The sequence below is a fragment of the Nycticebus coucang genome, chromosome 10, assembly GCF_027406575.1.
Source record: "Nycticebus coucang isolate mNycCou1 chromosome 10, mNycCou1.pri, whole genome shotgun sequence".
NCBI lineage: Eukaryota > Metazoa > Chordata > Mammalia > Primates > Lorisidae > Nycticebus > Nycticebus coucang.
The window spans coordinates 80,428,698-80,450,973 of NC_069789.1; the positions used below are offsets into that span (position 1 = coordinate 80,428,698).

The window sequence follows — 22,276 nt, forward strand, 5'->3', positions numbered from 1 at the left end:
TTTTTCTGCTTCTAACCGCTTAGTTGCCCATGATTCCCAATGAGACAACAGTTTTATCTTTTAAAAGTGATTATTCCTGAAGCATTTGACGTGTATGACATAAAATGGCTAATGGACTTACTATACAAATAGATCTTTTAAGGTCATACGGAAAAGATAACTATACCAGTGGGAAAATAGCAAAGGATATGAGAAATTAACTAGACGGAAAAAAACAAATTCCCCATAGCCATGTGTACAACCTGTGGTAAGCCTTTGCCTGCAATGCCTGTAAGCTGTAGGGAAAAGCATCATTCTGCAGAGGAAACAGCTTCTCTGGAACTTTTACCAGGATGTCCAATTTCAATGGTTATACTGCTGACTTCTAAGATGACAGCTTCTTCCTCAGTTCTCTGCAACACTATTTATTCTCCATCCCCTAAGAGGCCCTGGTGTTACTTAGTTGCCCTTCAATTTTGCAATCACTTATTGAGCCTAAAAACAAGGCACTGAGACCTAGGAGAGATCCAGTTATGTGGAAAGACATTGCCAGCATAAGAAACAAATAAGGGTGGCAGAGACATTTGTAAGTCCAGAGCAAGGAATGTACACCCTGGGGGAGGTGGCAGAGCTCTTCTCCTCACTTGCTGTATAAGACTTTAACACTTTCAGCCCCCATTTCCTCATTATCAAATGAGGTTAACAAGAACACCTGACTCGTGGGATTGCTAGAAAGATTAATTGAATTAATGTATGTAAGATATTTAGCAAAGCATTGGGCAGATGACAGCTTTCAATAAATGTCAGCTCTTACCTTTAGTATTAATATTAACAGAATTCCACAATGTTACAGAGTAATAGATTCTATAACAAACAGAGTACATATTGCAGTGGTTCTCAACCTTCCTGATGCCTCCTAATGCCACAACTCTTGAATACAGTTCCTCATGTTGTGGTGACCCCCAACCATAAAATTATTTTCATTGCTACTTCATAACTATAATTTTGCTACTGTTATGAATCGCAATGTAAATATCTGATATGCAGGATGAATTTTCATTGTTACAAAGGGGTTGTGACCCACAGGTTGAGAACCGCTGACATAGTGCCACAAACATGGGAGAAGACTTTAATCATAATTGTAAAATAACAGTGAGGTAAGGACCTGAAAAGATCTCACGATGAAAGTCAAAGCTGAAACAAGTTTTGAAAGAAGTGCAGGAATTTAACACAGAAAACCAAGGGAGGCTCACTCCAGACCACATGAGCAGAGGGGAGCAAGGCCAGGGCACTCCAAGGAACTACAAATGGTGGAGTGTCAAAGTTGCGGGCCCCTTGGGGCACAAGGGCACATCCATCCATGCTGTTCCCTGTCAGATGCTGTGGACAGTCAGCTGTACCTGTGGCATCTGAAAACATCTGAGTTCACACTAACTGACTAAATAGGAGTGCTGACCAAGAAACATGAATGGCTCTTTTCCAGCCCTACCTATAGACATGTAAGTCAGGTTCTAAAGAGAAAAAAATCTACTACTATTAGCTACTATTTAGTAAGAGTGTACTATCTCCCAGATCCTATACACTTACCATGTATGCTCTGATTTCCTTTCCCCAGTCATCCTATATGGTAGATAATACTTGTAGCCTTATTCACAGTTGGGTGACTGAAGGTACAGAAAAGTGAAGTGATTGACCTGACAGGACACAGCTGGCAAGTGACGGCAACAGAATCCAGACCCAGACACACTGTCCACAGAGTCTAGACTTCACTGTGAGGATATCCCTATAGCACAGAGGAAAAAGCAGCCCCTACAGGGAGCCAGGAGATGCAGGTTCTGACCAAGATCTGACTCTAAAGAGCAGTGGTTACCTGAGTGATCACTTCATTCTCCATTTGAGTTTCCTTAGTTGTACACGGAGGGCAGGAGCAAACTACACTTAAGAGTCCCGTCTTCCCACTGAAGAGTATAGGCATAGGTGGCACATTTCTAAAACTGATTGAAGCTATCTATGACAAACCCACAGCCAATATTTTACTGAATGGAGTAAAACTCAAAGCTTTTCCTCTTAGAACTGGAACCAGACAAGATTGTCCTCTGTCACCTTTACTATTCAACATAGTGCTGGAAGTTCTAGCCAATACAATTAGGCAAGACAAGGAAATAAAGGGAATCCAAATGGGAGCAGAGGAGGTCAAACTCTCCCTCTTTGCTGACGACATGATCTTATACTTAGAGAACCCCAGAGACTCAACCACAAGACTCCTAGAAGTCATCAAAAAATACAGTAATGTTTCAGGATATAAAATCGATGTCCACAAGTCAGTAGCCTTTGTATACACCAATAACAGTCAAGATGAGAAGCTAATTAAGGACGCAACTCCCTTCACCATAGTTTCAAAGAAAATGAAATACCTAGGAATATACCTAACGAAGGAGGTGAAGGACTTCTATAAAGAAAACTATGAAATCCTCAGAAAGGAAATAGCAGAGGATATTAACAAATGGAAGAACATACCATGCTCATGGATGGGAATAATCAACATTGTTAAAATGTCTATACTTCCCAAAGCAATCTACCTATTCAATGCCATTCCTATCAAAATACCAACATCGTACTTTCAAGATTTGGAAAAAATGATTCTGCGTTTTGTATGGAACCAGAAAAAACCCCGTATAACTAAGGCAGTTCTTAGTAATAAAAATAAAGCTGGGGGCATCAGCATACCAGATTTTAATCTGTACTACAAAGCCATAGTGGTCAAGACAGCATGGTACTGGCACAAAAACAGAGACATAGACACTTGGAATCGAATTGAAAACCAAGAAATGAAACTAACATCTTACAACCACCTAATCTTCGATAAACCAAACAAGAACATACCTTGGGGGAAAGACTCCCTATTCAATAAATGGTGTTGGGAGAACTGGATGTCTACATGTAAAAGACCGAAACTGGACCCACACCTTTCCCCACTCACAAAAATTGATTCAAGATGGATAAAGGACTTAAATTTAAGGCATGAAACAATAAAAATTCTCAAAGAAAGCATAGGAAAAACACTGGAAGATATTGGCCTGGGGAAAGACTTCATGAAGAAGACTGCCATGGCAATTGCAACAACAACAAAAATAAACAAATGGGACTTCATTAAACTGAAAAGCTTCTGTACAGCTAAGGAAACAATAACCAAAGCAAAGAGACAACCTACACAATGGGAAAGGATATTTGCATATTTTCAATCAGACAAAAGCTTGATAACTAGGATCTATAGAGAACTCAAATTAATCCACATGAAAAAAGCCAACAATCCCATATATCAATGGGCAAGAGACATGAATAGAACCTTCTCTAAAGATGACAGACGAATGGCTAACAAACACATGAAAAAAAGTTCATCATCTCTATGTATTAGAGAAATGCAAATCAAAACAACCCTGAGATATCATCTAACCCGGGTGAGAATGGCCCACATCACAAAATCTCAAAACTGCAGATGCTGGCATGGATATGGAGAGAAGGGAACACTTTTACACTGCTGGTGGGACTGCAAACTAGTACAACCTTTCTGGAAGGAAGTATGGAGAAACCTCAAAGCACTCAAGCTAGACCTCCCATTTGATCCTGCAATCCCATTACTGGGCATCTACCCAGAAGGAAAAAAAATCCTTTCATCATAAGGACACTCGTACTAGACTGTTTATTGCAGCTCAATTTACAATCGCCAAAATGTGGAAACAGCCTAAATGCCCACCAACCCAGGAATGGATTAACAAGCTGTGGTATATGTACACCATGGAATACTATTCAGCTATTAAAAAAATGGAGACTTTACATCCTTCGTATTAACCTGGATGGAAGTGGAAGACATTATTCTTAGTAAAGCTTCACAAGAATGGAGAAGCATGAATCCTATGTACTCAATTTTGATGTGAGGACAATTAATGGCAATTAAGGTTGGGGGGGGAAGCAGAAAGAGGGACGGAGGGAGGGGGTGGGGCCTTGGTGTGTGTCACACTTTATGGGGGCAAGACACGATTGCAAGAGGGACTTTACCTAACAATTGCAATCAGTGTAACCTGGCTTATTGTACCCTCAATGAATCCCCAACAATAAAAAAAAAAAAAAAGAGTCCCATCTTCCTCCAACAATTCTGATCACACTTGAAGATACAATTTGGACAACTGTACATTAAAAGCAGTGTCTTGGGGGAAATGCAGACTCTTTCAGCAAACTCTTATGAGCTTTGTGTGTGACATGCCCTACCTCACCCCAGTCATATAATGCGCCCAGAATAGTATCCTTCTAGTTAAAGGGGAAACTATAAACATCCTTCTCTGATAACTAAAACTGGGTATTATAATACTCTAGATTATACTCTATAATACTCTACTCCAGAAGCTCTACGTCTGTCCTGTGGCCACCACTGGGGGCCTCTTCATGTTCCCCAAGTTCTGCTGTACTACATGCTGGAAAATTTCCTTCCATAAACCACATTTAAACTACACAGAGGATCTGTTTAAGGGCAGAGGTGTTAAAGCCTCTATCATAGACCTCTGTTCAACTCCTGAACCTGCTGTTTCCTAGCATTATTTGCTTAGGCAGATTACCAACCTCCCAGACACAGTTACCCTGTTTATAAAAGAAAGCAATTAATACCCACAGACTCGTCGTGAGGACTAAGTGAGACAGCATGTGTCATGGGCTTGGCATAATGCTGGGTGCAAAGTACAGTCTCAATAAGTCACAGATTTAAAAAAATCAACCTTAAATAAACTCTATCCTACTGCTGTGTTCTAGTCAAAGGCACAGAGTATGTTACCCTTTCTTATACTCCATAGGTCCAAAAACTAAGCTCTTTCCCTGAAACCTACTTTTTGTCCTGTGTTTTCCCCTAAATACCTAGTAGCTCAGTTCAGAAAACGAAAAGAGGTTCAAGAGACATGTCTCTGATTTCCACCTCCAAACCCACACAGTCCTACCCAGGGCCTGCAGTGCCCTCCCCCCAACACCTCTTGGGTCTGCCCTCTCCTCTCTACCCCACCACACAGAACTGCTTCTCTCTGGGATCAGGCGTCTCCCTGCCTCCAGCCTTATTTCTTCGTATACCACTCCAGGGTGAGCATCTTCCAGTGCCAATCTAGTCATCCTCCTATCATACAGCTTCAGAGCCTCCCACATGCTTCTGGGATCAGATTTAAACACCTCGGCTTAGCCCAAGAGGCCCTTCTGGCTGAGCCTTGGCCTATCTATGCCTCTAGCCCCATCCCTGTCCCTCCCAGCTCTGCCAGCTCTGCACCCTGGCCTTTTATCTTCCTTGACTCCCAATGTGCTGTCTCTGCCGGAATGTCCGTCCTCCTTCCTTCCTCTAGCTAGCCATTGCTTACTCTTCAAAAGCACATACTTTTGTCACCTTCTTCAGTCAGCCTCATCTGACCCTTGCCCCCTTCCAATTTAAATGCCACTCCATTGTTAGACAGGCCCTTTGGGTAGCAGCTCTCTGTCCTCGACTGATTTGGTATCCCTAGCCTCAAGTGACTCACAGCAAGTACTTAGTAACTGTTGCCTGGGTCAATAACAAATTTTTACTGTTTGAATCCAGAGTCAGAATCCCAGCAGAATTACTGTGTCGTTCACCCACACACCCATCTCAGCCAGCCACCTTCAACGTCAGCCTGCCTTGGGAGAATCCGACACATGTCGATCTAATACCCACGATAACCCTCAGAGATCTCACCCACATCACTCAGCTGGGCATGAATAATTTCCTTCTTAAGACCAACAGCCATTCCTAGCTCAAGTTAGTCCTGGAGAACACACAGGAGTTACCACCTAATAAGCAAGAGCAGGTCCATCAGAAGATGCCAAGTTTCCATCAGGAGATGCCAGGTTTAACACTAAAGGGACATTTGTTAGTCTGTTTCTTATAGCCATGATTTATGTCTTAGCTTTGTATCCCAAAAATTTCCTTTCAAGATAGTCATTACCTAAAATAGGTGAGCCACATATGAATCTTAATAGCTTCTGAGGGGACTAGAATTCTAGACTATTTGAACTTAGACCCTATTTTGTGTATTTTGAAAAATTTCATTATTAGTCTACATTTTCCTTATTTTATTCATCTTTATAACCTAAGAGTCCAGCAAGTTATCTCTTGCAGAGTAGACATTCAATATAACATTTGCTGAATTGCACTGAATCGTCAAACGCAGCCAGCAAATGAGTTGATAGCAAGACAGACACAGTCATTCTGCTTGCTGACGGAGCCACTCCACTCACCAAAGAAGTGCAACCAGGAGAATTCCTTCTCTACCATTTTCCATTAATCCTTAGAACAATAGGACTATGGGTCTTTGCATCTTCTGCTTAGTATGTACCAGGTCATACTGTGTCAAGATGAGTGTGTGCAAGTAAGTGTGTGCATGTTCAGATTAAAACTTGCACTAATACATCCGTATGGTCAGGGTGGTATTCTAGGCTAACCCTTGGCAACTTTTCACTAGTTGTGCCAACCTGGGTGCCAGCATCCCTGAATGGAAGCCTCCTGGTATACTAAAATAAGCACCTAAACAGAAGTTGAGAAATTATAACCTCTGGCCCCACACCTACCAGTAACTAGTTGGAGATTAGCATCTGTAAATCTCCCTTTTCTCATATCCAAATAAAAACACTATCTACTTACTGCACAGAGCTGTTGCAAAGAACAAATACAATAATGGAAGCATTGAAAACTATGGCATGCCTTCCACATACAAGACTTCACATCACTCCCGTGTGTGTATGCAAGCAGTCCCTGGCCTGACTGTCCATGCCCCAGTTTGGAGACAGCTCAAGTGCTCCCCCATCCCTCCCTCCCTCTCTCCAAAAGCCCTGGGAATAGTGGAAAGGGACAGTGGGATGGCTTAAGGGCATTTTCTGACTGTGGGAGCCTTTGGCCCTGTAGCCCCTGATGGTGCTCAGGATGTGCTCCTGCAGCCCTGGTTTGTTTCCATGGAGACAGGAAGCTCTGCTTGTCTTCAAGTCTAAGCTAATGGTTTTCATCAAGTCCCATTTCCTCTGAGACAAGTAAAAATGCTACAATGCTTCTCTCCATACTTCCTCTTTAAATAGGAAGCTGACAAACATGCCTGTAGGTTGGTGGCTTCCTCCCACCAATGCCCATGCCCTTGGGATGGTGCCTCAGTCGCTTCTACACTTGGCATCTGATGGTCTCTGAGCACCAACGAATGCTGCCCAGACCCTTTCACTTGGGCTGTCTTCCCCACATGCTGAACACAGGGGCCATATGTGTCCCCTCTTCCACTGCTGTCTCTCTGTGCTCTAGGAAGGCCTCGGTATGTAACATTTCCTGTGTCCGCAGGTCACAGGAAACCTGTTCCTTGGAGATAAAACTTTCAGAGCTATTGGAGCCAGCTTGTGAGTACAATCCCAACTAAACCCCCACTCCACGGAGAAAGCTCACACCCTCCGTGGAGGCATGTGAGAGCCAGCTAAGCAGAAGAGTGAACCCACGGTCTGTACCCAAGACCAGCTGCTGCTGAACCCTCTGCAGGTACCAGGAAACCCCTCCCAAATGTGTTAAGCATCAGAATGCGAAAAAGAAACTGGGATACAAATATTTCCATCCCAGCCTGTAAGGCCCCTATTATTAACAGTCCTCTAAATGTCAGAATTTATTCATACCAGCTGTTCCCAGCTGCCAGTGTCACTTCCTAGACTTCTAGGAGTGCTAAGGAGGCATCTGCCGTCCCGGATCCATGACATCTCCTAACCTGAGGCCATCTTCTAGTGGAAGAGGAGCCCATGGCCCCACAGCTGGCTCAAGCCAAACAGCACAGGCTGTTGGGCAGATGATAGCCACCTGCGTCTCATAGGCTGTGAAAAGGCATGTCAGTATTGTCACAGGATATAGGCAGCTGGTAGGAGCTAAGGGCTACTCCATGCCAGATCCTGGCTAGGCTTTATGAGAATGAAACTGCCATTCCACTTACGGAGGAACTTGCAAAACACACAGGGTTAGCAAGTGTCTTCTTATAGGATTAGGCTTCTCACCTATGCCCAAAGTTTATGCTTCTTCCTCTGCACCACGCTCACCCATCCAGAAGAGGATGTAAGAGAATGAAAAGATGTGATTCCAAACCAGACAGAGTCCGCCTGGTTAGACACAAGGCATCGTCCGGTAGGGCAGTGTCCGGCAGTGCTCTGTCCCACCTCCATTTCTGTTGAGACACACCTTGAACTCATCCTGGAGACTCGCCCAGGACACCAGCGACGTATGTGAGCACAGCATCTACTTTGCTCTTTCTCCAAATAGTAAGGATCTATCTTAAATTTTCCAAACTAACATATGAATACACGTAGGAAATGAGTAAGGATGAATGAACATCTTGTAGTTAGTCTTGTTAAAGATAAGAGTATACAAACTAGAGATTATCCCCTCAGTAGAGATACATGAAGAAAGTCTGTGGTCAGGTCCCTCTGAGAGACTCTCAGGCTATGTGACAGTCACCTAGAGCAGTGTTTGGGCATAAACAAAGAATGTCAACAATCATTCACTGAATGAGTAAACATGTAGAAATCCTATTACGTCTTTAAACTCTCCACTGGATATACACTATGAGCGTTCTTACTCCTTTGCAATGTCTTTGGTTTCTCCCTTATAACCATTTCACAAATTACCACAGGCTCTTAATACCACACAGTTGGACCAGAGCAGTTGTTTCCTCCTTAATCCTCCTGAATCTGGTCTCTCCCATTGCCAATCCTTCCCCCACGGATGCTAGATGAATATTCTTATATATGCCTTTCATCCTACACATTTTTGTGTGTAATATTTTCACTTTAAAATTTAATTTCTACTTTCTCAAAGTAAGGCACATAGAGTTTAAAAAGTCAAATAATTTTGAAAGAATTACAATGAAAAAATAGCAGCCCTCTGCCTCACCTCTCTCAATCCCTGAATGTCAGTCCCCAGAGGCAACCACTTTCAACTCTTCACCTGTTTCTTCTGCTTTTCACTTCCACATTTCTAAATATTATACTGAAAACACTGCAATTTATCTTTCAATTTTAGATATTGCTTAAAGACTTCCTAACTGTGGAACCTATGATTTTAGTCTTTGATCTCCCCTTTCTCTTCTCATACTCAATCTCCCCCATCCTCTCAAGGCAATTTTAGCACCACCAGGGTTCTGTCTCAAGAGTTCAGCAACAAAAAATGTAAATGTGGTTGACAGCTGAGCTGCACAGAGGCATTCCTGTGCTTATGTCTCCTTGGTGGTGACACTTTTTTATTTCATGGAATTAAACACTTAGATTGGTGCATGTATAAATACATACACACATTATATATTCACACATTTATGCATGGCTTAACAGCAGGGATATGTTCTATGAAATGTGATATTAGGCTATTTCATCATTGGGTGAACATCATAGAATGTACATACACAAAACTAAATGGCATTACCTTCTATACACCTAGACTACATGATATACAGCCTATTGGTCCTAGTCTACGAAACAGGACAACATGTTACTATACTGAATACTGTAGACAACAGTAACTCAAGGTAAGTATTTGCACATCTAAACATATCTAAAGATAGAAAAGGTATGGTAAAAATATGGTGCAATAGATTAAAATGGTATACCTGTATAGAGCACTTACCATGAATGGAGCTTGCAATGCTAGAAGCTACCCTGGGGGTGGGGGGGTCAGTAAGTGAGTGGTGAATATTGAATGCCTAGGGCATTACTATATATGCCTGTTGACTTTATAAACCCTGCATACTTCAGCTATACTAAATTTATTAAAAATATTTTTCTTTCTTCAATAGTAAATTAACTCTAGCTTACTGTAACTATTTTACTTTATAAACTTTTAAAATTTGTTTTAACTTATGGAATCTCCTGTAATAACCCTTGGCTTAAAACATACTCTATAGCCAGGTACAATGTTTGGTGCCTGTGATTCTAACTACTCAGGAGGCCTGTGATTTATAGGAGAATTGCTGGAGCCCAGATGGTTGAGACCAGCCTGAGACATAATCAAGACCCCATCTTAAAAAATAAAAACAACAAAAAAACTGGGCGGCACCTGTGGCTCAAAGAAGTAGGGTGCCAGCCCCATATGCCAGAGGTGGTGGGTTCAAGCCCCGGCCAAAAACTGCAAAAACAAACAAACAAACAAACAAAAACTGTACGGAGGTACAAAAATATTTTCTGTCTTTATATCCTTATTCTGTAAGCTTTTCCCTCTAATTGTCTTTTATTTTTTACTTTTTAAATTTTTTTGTTAAAAACCAACACATACACATTAGCCTACGGTTACATGAGTCAGGATTATCAATATCACTGTCTTCTCCCTCCACATCTGGTCCCATTGGAAGGTTTTCAGGGGTAAGAACACGCATGGATGTGTCATCGCCTATGATAACAATGCCTTCTTTTGGAGCATCTCCTGAAGGATCTACCTATGTCTTTTTTACAGTGAACTTTCTTTGTTTTAGTAAGTAGGAATACATTTCAAAATAAAAAATGTATGGCAAATACATAAATCAGTAACAGTTATCTATCATCATTAAGCACTGTATGTGCTATACTTTTATATTACAGGTAGTATGATTTTGTTTATTTCAACATCATCACAAATGTGCACATTGTACTATAATGTTATGATGGTATAGGAATTTTTCAGCTACACTATAATCTTACTGTTATATATTTGGTATTTTGGTAAGTTGTTGGCTGAAACATTGTAATGTAGCACCTGGCTGTAACTCTTCTGAATACAACAATACACATCAGGGAATATATTAGTTTGATTTTTTTTTCTTGCAGATTATGTTTGTAGAGTCCTCTGTTATCCTATTTGGATCTGAGCTAGATGCTTGCCAGGACCCTGAGAGCTGTGATCTTAGACTTTCCTTTATCATCCTGGGAACCAAACCCCCCTTGCTTCTTTCTTCCACTGAATCCCTGGTTTCCATGACTATCATGTTTTTCTCTTTCTTCAATTATTTCCATAATTTTGGTAACATACAATTTCCAGTAACTTTTTCAGAAAGGGTATCTGAAAATATCTCTATTCCATTCTCAAAATAATTGGTATTTGGGCTAGGTATAAAATCCTATCTTGGAAATTATTTTCCTTCCAAAAGTTTTGGGAACTTCTCTGTTGGTTACTATTTTTCAATGTTGCCATTGAAAAGCCCAGTTTTATCCTGATTCTTTGTAAGTAAACTCCATCCCCTTTTCCAATTGCTGGACAGTTTCAGAAGAGTCTTTACTTTGATGTTCTGAAATTTCATGATGATTTGCCTTTGTGTGGTCTCTTTTCATTACATACTCTAAGTGCTCAGTGGGTATATTTTTATTATTAATGAATTAAACTCATTTGTTCCTTTTTATATCCATACCCACTTTCTATTTCCCTGCTATACAATCATTATACTATGTTCAATGTGTACCTTTTATTTGAATGCATTTTTACAAACTGTGTATGCTCGGTATACATGTTTTTGGGGGGCTTTTCTTTTCTTTTTTTTTTTTTTTAAGACAGAGTCTCCTTATGTCACCCTCAGTAGAGTGACATGGTGTTACAGCTCACAGCAACCCCAAACTCTTGTGTTTAAGCGATTCTCTTGTCTTAGCCTCCCTAGTAGCTGAGACTATAAGTGCCCGACACAATACCTGGCTATTTTTGTTGTTGCTGTTGTTGTCATTGTTGTTTGGCAGGCCTGGGCCAGGTTGAACCCACCAACCCCAGAGGGCTACAGGCACCGAGCAGCTGAGCTACAGGCACCTTAGTCGCTGAGTTACAGGCTCCGAGCCTGTATACATGTATTTTTACTTGAGTAATATTATATCACATTGTTTCCTCCTTGTTTACACTAGACTCTATGTTCTTAAGCTATTCTATGTTCCATGTATACATGGTGTTTGTTGTTCCATGTGACATTGTATGTTATAGCATGCATCCAGCATTTTACCCATCTCATCTCCCAGTTATGGCTACTCAGGTTACCTTCAACTCCCCCACTTTTCATGAAACAATCCTGAAAAGAACATCCTTGCATAGGTCCCAACAGATATTTTAATCTGATAATGTTAATCTTTTGGTTTGGGGAACATTTCTTGTATTTTTCTTTGTTAATTTCTTTCTTTCCATTTCGTCATATTCTTTATGGAACTTCTATGATAGTGTGATGTTGGACCAACTCTTTTTTGTTTTCTTTTTGGTTCTACTTTCTAGGTGATTTCTTCAACTTTATATTTTAACCATTTACTATCTTTTTATTTTTAGTACATTTTTAAATTTCATTTTTCATGAATGTAAATTTACTTTACTCACATTTTATATTAATTTCCAAGAGCTCTTCTTATCTTCTACACTTTTCTAGTAATTCATCATTCTGTAGATGAAACCATTTCTTTCCCATCTATGCTGATACCAAATACAATTTTTTTATTTTTTTTTGAGACAGAGTCTGACTATGTCACCCTTGGTAGACTGCCATGACGTCAAAGCTCAGAGCAACCTCAAACTCTTGGACCTAAGCAATTCTCTTATCTTAGCCTCCCAGTAGCTGGGACTACAGGTGCCGGCCATAACACTCAGCTATTTTTTTGTTATTGTTGTCATTATTGTTTCGCAGGCTCTGGCCGGGTTTGAACCCACCAGCCCTGGTGCATTTGGCTGGTGCCTTAACCACTGAGCTATGGACGATGAGCCCAAATATAATTTTTTAAAGTTGTCTTCTGCTCCCTGCATTGTTCATATTCAGAGAAGTTCCTTTCTTCTATTTGTTATTTGCTTTTTTGCCTTTTGTGTTGGAGATTTTCCTCAAACACTGATGATCGCCAGCTGTGTGCTCATATTTAAGAGCAAAGAACAAACCCTAGTTGGAAATGCTATACGGATGGTTGGAGCTCATGAAATGGTGAGTGTGGTGGATTGGGTAGTAGCCCTTCCAAAAAGATGTATTCATGTCCTAATTCCTGGAAACTGTGAATGCAACCTTATTTGGATAAAGGATCTTTGCAGGTGTAATGAAGTTAAGGATCTTCAGTAGAAGAGATCATCCTGGATTATCTCAGTGATCCTAAGTCCAACAACAAAAGTCTTTATAAGAGCAAAGCAGAGGGAAATTACACAGAAGAAGGGGCATTGTGACCACAGAGGCAGAGATGGAGTGATGTGGCTGTCAGACAAGGAATTCCTGGAGCCACCATAAGCTCCAGGAAGTGGAAGGAAATACATTCTGCCCTGGAGCCCCTGGAGAGAGCACGGCCCTGGCAGATTTTAGACCTTTACTTTCCAGAACTGTGAGAGAATATAGTTTCTCTAAGTTTAAGACACCCATTTTGTGGTAATTTGTTGTGGCAGCCATAGAATTAATACAGTGTACCTCACCAAAGGTGATGGGGTAGGAACTTGTTTCTCTGGTCTCCCCCAAAATGTCAGGATAGACAAGTCTTTTCTCTTAGAGGGACTATGTCCCACAGTCCTCTAAGCTCCTACCAGATCGCTGTATTTCTGAGAGTCAAGCACTATAAGTGGACTGCAATATGGACATTCAGCTATGTATTTTCATTCAACCTTCCTGTTTTCACAACATATCAATCCACCCTCAGGTTCACCTGTACCTGTTACCATTTCAAATTTCCCTAATTTTTCCTAACTTTTGCTGGGGTGGGGGTTAGGTGGAGCAGATGCCTGGCATCATTGCCTGGGGGTTGCAATCAGGTAACGAGAGGGCATCTGATATTCTTTATAAGGACTTTGAAACAATCCTCTTGGGCTTGGGGTATTTTTTTGTTTTTTGTTTTTTAATTTTGGATTTAGCAACACATCTATTCCAGGTCTCAATTCCTGATACTTCTTAGGGCTCTGTAGGGCAATCAGTTTGCTTTCCACTGGCATTCTCCATTGCAGGCAATTAAATCTCACCTCTTCCTACATCAGTCACCATTTTCTATCTTCAAAAATTTGGCTGGCATGTCTCATCCATTATCATCCCTCTTGTCCTCTCTGACCTATGCCCTTCTTAAAATCTATTTCCCTTATTAGCAAAGTTTCAAGAAATGACCAACTGGGTTCAATCTGCCACATTCTAGTAGAAACACCACCTTACAAATTTTCATTTGAAGAACTTATGCTACTCTGACAAGAAATTAAGTTTGATTTTGCTTAGAAAAATGTAAAAATACATCTCTGTCTTAGCCATCCTGAAATGCTACCTTATAATCTCTTCACACTCCATAACAAGTCCCATTTCTTCATCTTTGCTTATGGTGTCATGTTCCCCTTCCTGAAATGTTCACTCTCATATGTTATTCTATTACATATATTATATCCTGAGAAAAATCCTAATCCTTCATGAAACCATCTCTAATAATGTCAGGCTACATAGACTGTCATTTCTCCCAAACAAAATTATTAATAAACAACCCTCCTATTTCAAGTGTTTTTGTGTCTTTCCAGTAAAACATGTTTCTTAAAGGGAAGAACCATACTTTGTATGCTCGTCACAATGCTCCCCATGGTATTGAACACTGAATGCTTGTAGATTGGCATGAGCTAATTCAGGCCATAACTATAAGATTTGGTGTCCAATATTCAACAGAATAAGAATCATTTGAGGAAAAGCCTATATCTTGTTCAATTCTGTATCCCTACCAAACAGCACAATGTTTGACATAGAAGGCCTGAGACTGTTGAGATACTGAAGGAAAGGACGGATGGGTAAGTGAACTCTTACTCAATATTGTGTTCAGTGTTGTGCTGACACATCAATTTTTTAATTCCTAAGAATAATAAAGATGATTAAAATGACGGTTCACTACTGCGTTCCTAGCATCTCAAACAGCATTTGGCACATAGGGGCTGCTCAGTAAATGTCTTCTAAATGAAGGCTAAATGAATGAATCTGCCATGAGTCAGGAGGCATTAGCTTACAGTTAGCAGTCAGCAAAGAAGTTGAGAGAGAGTGAAACATCTGGCTTACCCGGAAAGCACTCCCAGGACTAGGTTGAGAACAAAAAAGGATCCAATGATGATGAGGGGGATGAAGTACAGCCAATTCCAGGTGGCTCCTAAGGCATCATTGGTCTGAAAGAAAGAAAAACAGTCCCTTAATACTTAAAGCCATCTGCCAGAAGCAAGGCAGTTCCCAGATCTTTACACACAGGATAATATAACCAGCCCAGTGCAGCACAGCTGAGCACTGCCTCGCCCCACTCCTGATTTGGTATTATTGTGGGGTGACTCATAATCTCCCATGTTCATAGTGATGGACATTGCATCAGCTTCACTGTAATATACTGAGTTGGAACATCCTTAACAAATGAGACAACTGAACACAGAAAAGCCAAATACTTCTCTGAAGTCATACAGACAGTCACTGGTTTTGCAGCATTTGGTGATGTGGGTTCTAAGCCTTTATACTCTAAATCAGACAAATTTTCAAAAAAGACAGAGGCAGGCTGTGTCCATCTCCATCTCTCTAAATGAAGGTCCTTCACATACCCCACAGCTGGGCTCTGGCTTTCTGCATCCATCACAGTGCAATTCTACAGAGCTGGCCCAGGCCTGGCCCTAGCTAGGCCATGGCCAAAACAAGAAAGAAGTCTAGAATAAAGAGTGATTACTTACTCTCTCTGTAATGCTAACACACACTGAACCAAAGAATACATAGAAATCCATATGCTGGATTCTTATACCACAAGTTGGATGCAAGTACCTTGAATAAATCAGGGATCGAGAAGGATTAGATCATGCACCTTAGACAAAACAAACAACTCTTGGCAGGATGTTTTCTAGGACCTTGAAATAGAGCTTGGGACATTTTAAAAAATCCTTCTTAACACTTATGCCTTTCAGCTAAGAGTTCTCAAGCTTCATCTGGACTCTTCCTCTCCACCATTGCCCCCCAACCCCCATGTCTTTCCAAATAGTTTCCCTGAACCGCACTTCACAAATGTAAGGCTTTCAAATCCCCTCTCTATACCACCTCACATACAAATTCTAATACCCATTTAAAACTCATGGTAGATATTTGATCCCAAATTCATTGAAGGAAACAAGAGCAGAAAAGTCAAATGCCACGTTTAAAACATACATGCTCCATTAGTAAAATCAAGAATTCGGAATTTCTATGGTAGAGTGCTTCTCATCACTGCAATTTGTCTTTTTCTCTCTTTCACTACCAAACTTGGAAAACCTAATTTTGATTTATTTTAGTCTTCATGCTTCCTGTGTACTTCTCTGACATTCTTTTTTCCTCCCAATTTCTCTCATTTTCTCTCTGTTTCCCATTCAAGTATGTCAGTCCTCAGAATATAGCCTTCCATCAAGCACGGCAGCCATCACTGTATAAGGTAACAGATTCATTCATTAAAAATCGCTTCCAAGACTGTGTCCTTTTACCAAACTTCTGTCTTGTCTTTCCCTCCTCTGTTAAGAGAGACATGATTGTATGTGAAGTGGAGTAAAAAGTTAAAAATATACAACATCAAAAAACCACTTTCAAAGCGGATGGAACAAAGGCAGGCACCTACCAATTTCAGCATATGAAATCTACATCTTCGGTCTGATCGGCTCTGGTCAGTTCTATGCAAACAGAGAAGATTGTGGACCAGACCTCAGAGAAAACTTTTCCTGATTATTAGGAGAAATGTGTGGAAGAAGTGGATGTCAAAAGGCTATGGAGGGTTTTAATGAATAAAAAAAGTCATTTTTCTGAGAAAGTTGAGACTTGGGCCTGCCGTAGGCTGAAGGACGAATCAAATGATCTTCCTATTGCTAGATCTGTTTCTATTCATGATTCTAAATCAAACATTCTGAAAGACTGGTTTATTCCAGTGGTTCACCAGGGGGGTTCCAGATAACAGGGTTTGTTCACTGCGCAGCTTGGCTAGTGCTGGCTCCTAGTGCGCCCTGGCAGCAAGAGCTAAGTTTACACCCAGCACCCAGATCAGGGCTCTGTTGCCAAAAAACATTAGTCAGTATCAGCAATGGCAGTGATGAAATTGTGCCTGTTAACAGTATTTTTGGTCTCAGAAACAACTGAGCTATAGTTGAAGATGGCTCAGAGCAATTCCACTTGGGTGACTATTTGTGAAGGATGCTGCAGAGGGAAGCGTATGCCCAAAATCGTGTTCCTCGCATTGCTGGTGATCTGTGAGATGTTAATGTGCTTTTTGGAAAATGGGCTTCTGTAACCAAAGAAACTTGGGAAATTTACAGCCAATTATATTTTCTTCTTAGCGTGTGAGAAGCACTACACACAAAAAGGAACATTATTTACTTTGTTTATTCCAGTATTTCCAAAACTTCCTTGATTATAGAATCCTCTTTTACAAACAAAAGGAAAAAATTCTGTTAACACTTCAAAGGGCTGGTCAAGGTGGCTCATGCCTGTAATCCTAGCACTCTGGGAGAGCAAGGCAGGTAGACTGCTTGAGCTCCAGATTTTGAGACCTGCCTGAGCAAGAATGAGACCCCCATCTCTGTCTCTGCTAAAAATAGAAAAACTAACCAGGTGTTGTGGCAGGCCTCTATAGTCCCAGCTCCTCAGGAGGCTGAGGCAGGACTTCCTGAGCCCAAGAATTTGAGGTTGCTGTGAGCTATGATGATGCCATAGCACTCTATCCAAGGCAACAGAGTGAAATTCTACCCCCCAAGAAAGCACATCAAAGAATACAGCCTGTGAAATGTAGGGATGAATGCACTCCCTTCATTGGTCTTGAACGTGTTTCCCAATTCTTTTATAAAACACCAATGATGAACAGTATCTTTTCATTTTTTTCACATGTTTTGTGAGAGTGTTTTGGTTTAACTTATATTAAGGCAGAAACCTTAACCGTCTGGTCATTTCTATATCTGGCACCTCACAAACAGTCTGGAACACATAGATGCTCAACTAAACAATACACGGCCATAACTTTAATATGATGATTCTCTGGCTAAAAATATACCAATACAATTTACTCAGCTTGCTCTCAATCTGTGGTGCTTTCTCTGAATTGCTATAAAGGCCAGTGAGGAGGGGCAAGAACAGGAGGGAGGAGAAAAAAAGGAGAAAAAGAATTGCTGGGATGACACTGTGCCCTGGGGTTATTAAAGATGACTGACAGATTAAAAGGTTCTTCCTTCTGGAGAACACAGCTTGACAGCCCCCTAGATTATTCACAAACCTTTTAATAGACTTGCCACACACACCCTCTCTACACCTTGCCCCTCTCCCTCCAGTTTCACCCTACCTGGCTGGGTGGCCTCCCCTGCCCCACACATGCTTGACAAGTGACACCTCTAGCAGGACAACGGCACCTCCCTCAGCAGGAAGTGGGCAAGCAAAGGACTTCATGCTTCTTTCCTCCAAAATAGTGAGGTTCTTGCTGATGCCGATTAGGGCTTCAGTGTCCTTCTGATTCATCATTAGTAAAACCTTAAAACCATCCAATGTAGGAGCGACAACCACCAAAGTGTCCTTTGAGATTAAAAAAGAAGCAGCAACTGGCAATTCTGAAGGCAGCCAGTACCCTGATACCGCGCGAAGTGGGACTAGGAAGAAGTTGCCAGGTCAGCTGCTGAGCTGTGGCTGTGCCCTCTCTCATGGGGTGCACATGTGTCTGTCTCACAGGGGGAGGAGGAAGGAGGAGTTGCCTGGGTGAGAGGGAGAACGCTCCCTTCCACTCCCTCTGCTTCTGTGACAGTCGCAATTCTCACAAGCTGCTTTTGTGTAGGATCATTGCACTTTATCTTCCCCAGTGACTCTTCCTTCAGGAACACGGGACAACCATGCTAAGTGCTCTGAGCAGGATCGTGGGCCAACAGGCTCTGCTGGATTCTGGCCCCAGGAGAGTTTCCCAGTGGAAACTTCACAGCCAGACCTCTACTGCAGAGCAGCTAAGGGTGACCTCAGTTCCCTTCCAGCAAAGAATGCCGCCCAAAGAGAAAGAGAGCCAGCTTCTTCATTCCACACCTAGCATGGAATGCCTACCATGTACAGACAGCACTTCTCTTAGGGTCAATGTCCTCTACTTAAAGCACAGATGTTCCTCTCCCATCACCCCCACCAGCCCAGCCCTTCCCCTAGGCTGGCACACTGGCTGCTCCCCATCTGGCTCACCTGCCGATGCCCTGAGTGACAGGCCAATCCCTGAGTGACACACACGCCGCACATGCACCCGACGGGGGTGATGACAGAGAAAGTAGCTCGGGGGTGGCGGCCCACCTGCACAGGGGCGCTCAGCAGGTGCGAGCCCTGACATCTGCGGGAATGTGTTCCTCTGGGAACCTGCCCAGTTGGGGGTGTGAGCTCACCCACTCCCTGCGTAAACAGCACACATGGCAATTATCACATTAATCTCTGGGGGCCTGGGGTGATGCTGGAAGGTGGGGTGGGAGGAGCAGGATTGGAGAAGAAGATGGAGACGAAGAGAACAAGAGGAAAGGGACCCCACAGTTCCCCGGGCCTGGCCCCCACCCTAGAAGACAGGTCTCTAACAGGGTTCCGCAGGGCTCCAGGGATAGCATGCCAAAAAGCCCTTTGTAGGTGCCTCCCCTTCCCAGGGCAGCTCCAGCTGGGTGTGTGTGTACATATGTGTGTGTGTGTGTTCGTGTGTGTATGTGCATATGTGAGGCGCACATGGCTGAGTGGGAAGACTGGGTGTTTTGAGACTGGGAAGGGACAGGATTCTGACTCCATGGTCCTTTCAGAATCAAAGGGTCTCTGGGACACAGCTGCTTCACAGGCTACAGGCAGAACCTGCTGGAAAGTTCTGGGCTGGCCGACAACAGGGTTTCCTGACTGGGGCACTCCTGGAATTTGGGGCCAGTCCATTTTCTCCCATGCACCAGCAACATCCCTGGACTCTCCCTACCAGGTTCCCCCTGTTGTAAAAGCCAAGACTATCTGTGTCCAGAATTACCAAATGTCCTGGGGAACAGAATGGGTTCGGGCTGAGAATCCATGGACTCCAAGCTCCTCTCCAAGTAGAGATCTTGGGCTTTATTAATTATTAACTGAGCTCAGGTCCAGAGATGGTTGGAATAGCCATCCTAGGCTACTAAAAAGGTAAGGCTACCTATCTCAGCAAAAGTGTCTGTCCAAAGCCTCTGCTGACCTCTCCCAGGGCAAGAGCAATTCAGAAAGCAGTGAGTGAGGAAGGAAAGAGGCTGAGGACCAATTCAGGTGCTTAGTACCTTTCCTCATGGTGACACACCCAGTGCTCATTGCCTAACATGCTGACTCGCCCCACTTTAGCTCCCATATTCTTCCAGTACCAAGTGTGACAGCTCGTTTCCTGCCCAAGTAACTTGGAATCCACATCTCAGCACCATATTTTGTTCAACAAATCCATGGAACACCTGGTATCTGACAGACCCTCTTCTAGGTGTTAGGGATCAGTGATGGGCCAATGGTGAAACAGAGACCCCTGTGAAACAAGCCAGCACAAATGTACAGCTTTAACCTTCAAACCGTGGTCAGTAAGGGACAACCAAGTGCTCAGGCAGGTGGGTCTGCACCAGTCCAGAAGGTTAGGAAGACTTGCTAAAGCTTTCAGAGACTAGGAGCTACCTTGGTTCAGACAGTAGAGGTCAGAAAGGCAGTGAAAAGGTTTATTATGGAGGTGGAAGAAAGAGGGAGAGAAAAAAGATTAAGATTAAGAAATGCTCAAGAAGCAGGGGGTAGAGGCACCCTTTCACCATGAACTGTCAATACCTTGTAGCAGTCCCCCACAACCCCGTGCAGATATCATCCTGAAATGTGAAGGAATCATAAGAATGCTCCTTGATGGATTTTCTCAAAGCATTCAGAACTGGGCAACCAGGATCCAGACTGCCTAGGGGTGCCCTCATGTCCCTTCCTAAGCACTTTCTCCTTCCTCCTCTCCACATGTAACATCACCCTGACTTCTAGAACCATTAATTAGATTGGCCTGATTGGGAAATCCATTCGAACATTTCCCCATATACGCTGAGCCATCCACAGGAACTCAACCACACAGTACCCACTCCCACTTACTTCCTGCCCTCCTCCCTGCCTGGCTCTCGCCAGCCTGGCTGTGAGGGGTTCTGTGGTGCTCCCCACAAGGTCTCCTTCACCAGCAAGTGCATGCATCACCCAGCTGTTCCAGGTGTTGGCTGTTAACAGCTCACACCTAGACCCTTCTCAGAAGCCTGCCCTTGGCTGAAAGACTAGCTTCATCTGGGATTTTACGCCTGCAGATCGTGGTGGTAACGGGAGCTGTAAACCATAACCACCTAATGCAGGGCTATTGCTATCCGTGGTCCCGCCCTTTTGCAAAAACTCTGAAGCCACCATGGAACCAGGGAGAGGCTAAAACTTTTGAAGCCACATCTTTGCCTAGATTTTCCCTGACCTATCCTAACAGCAGCGTCTCATCAAATCACGGCAATCATGGAATCTCCATTCCAGAGCCAGTTTCTAGGGAATGTGACTAAAGGCACTTTCTCATCAGGGTTTTGATCAACCCTACAAAGCTGGCAATACCCTGCCCCTGAGTCATACCAGTTGGATGGTGTTTCTAAGGCAAAGTCACTGTAGTCCTCTGACCACACCTGTCATTTTTTTAAAAAGGACACAGTGAACAGGGCACCCTACAAGCCATAGGCCTATGGATCATTCCCGCCATCTACAACCACAGTGGATCAATTTATTGAGAACACTTGACTCTCCATATCTACTTTAGATTCTTAAAAGAAATCCCACCCACACTATTACCACCTCCTAGGGGAGAATAAAGACAAATAAGAAAGTCAGCGCTAGGATCTTGCAGCCAGAAGACAAGAGCTCTCTTCTCAGCTCCCAGGGAAGAAGGAAAGTGGGGGAGTAGGTGGAAAGAGTAAGGACACAGACCTCCAAGTAAAACAGACACACTTGCCTCCATGCACCCAGGGGGCGGAGATGGTCACTTCTTGGATCCCTGAGCATAGTTAACAAGCGTACAAAGTGTCCCCCACACAAGCAAGCTCCAGAGGCAGCACCAGCTCAGCCAGGGGCTGCTGTAAGTTGACTGAGGCTCCCCATACATTCTGATGGTTCCAAGTCCCCTGCACTCTATGCAGCCATGTTCTCCCTGCTGGCCTGAACTACCAGTGATTGTCACTGAGGATGCCGCAGTGCCTTAGTCCAGATCCAAAAGGGCCTTGAGGAGTACTGGGTATGAGGAAATTCCACCACCTATTCTTTCCTTTCTCTTGCCAGTGGGAAAATGCAGCAGAACCCACGTGGCAAAAAGGAGTAACAGAGAAAAACAGGACTCA

At 42.8% G+C, this 22,276-nt stretch overlaps 1 protein-coding gene across 1 annotated transcript in view; it reads right to left on the reverse strand.

Annotated features, from left to right (window-relative positions):
* CACNA1E (calcium voltage-gated channel subunit alpha1 E) overlaps positions 1-22,276 on the reverse strand; it is a 514,949-nt gene that overhangs the window by 156,113 nt on the left and 336,560 nt on the right. Inside the window, exon 9 of the mRNA XM_053606843.1 lies at positions 14,991-15,094. Within this exon, the coding sequence (XP_053462818.1) occupies positions 14,991-15,094 (104 nt within the window). The remainder of the gene's footprint in view (positions 1-14,990; positions 15,095-22,276) is intronic.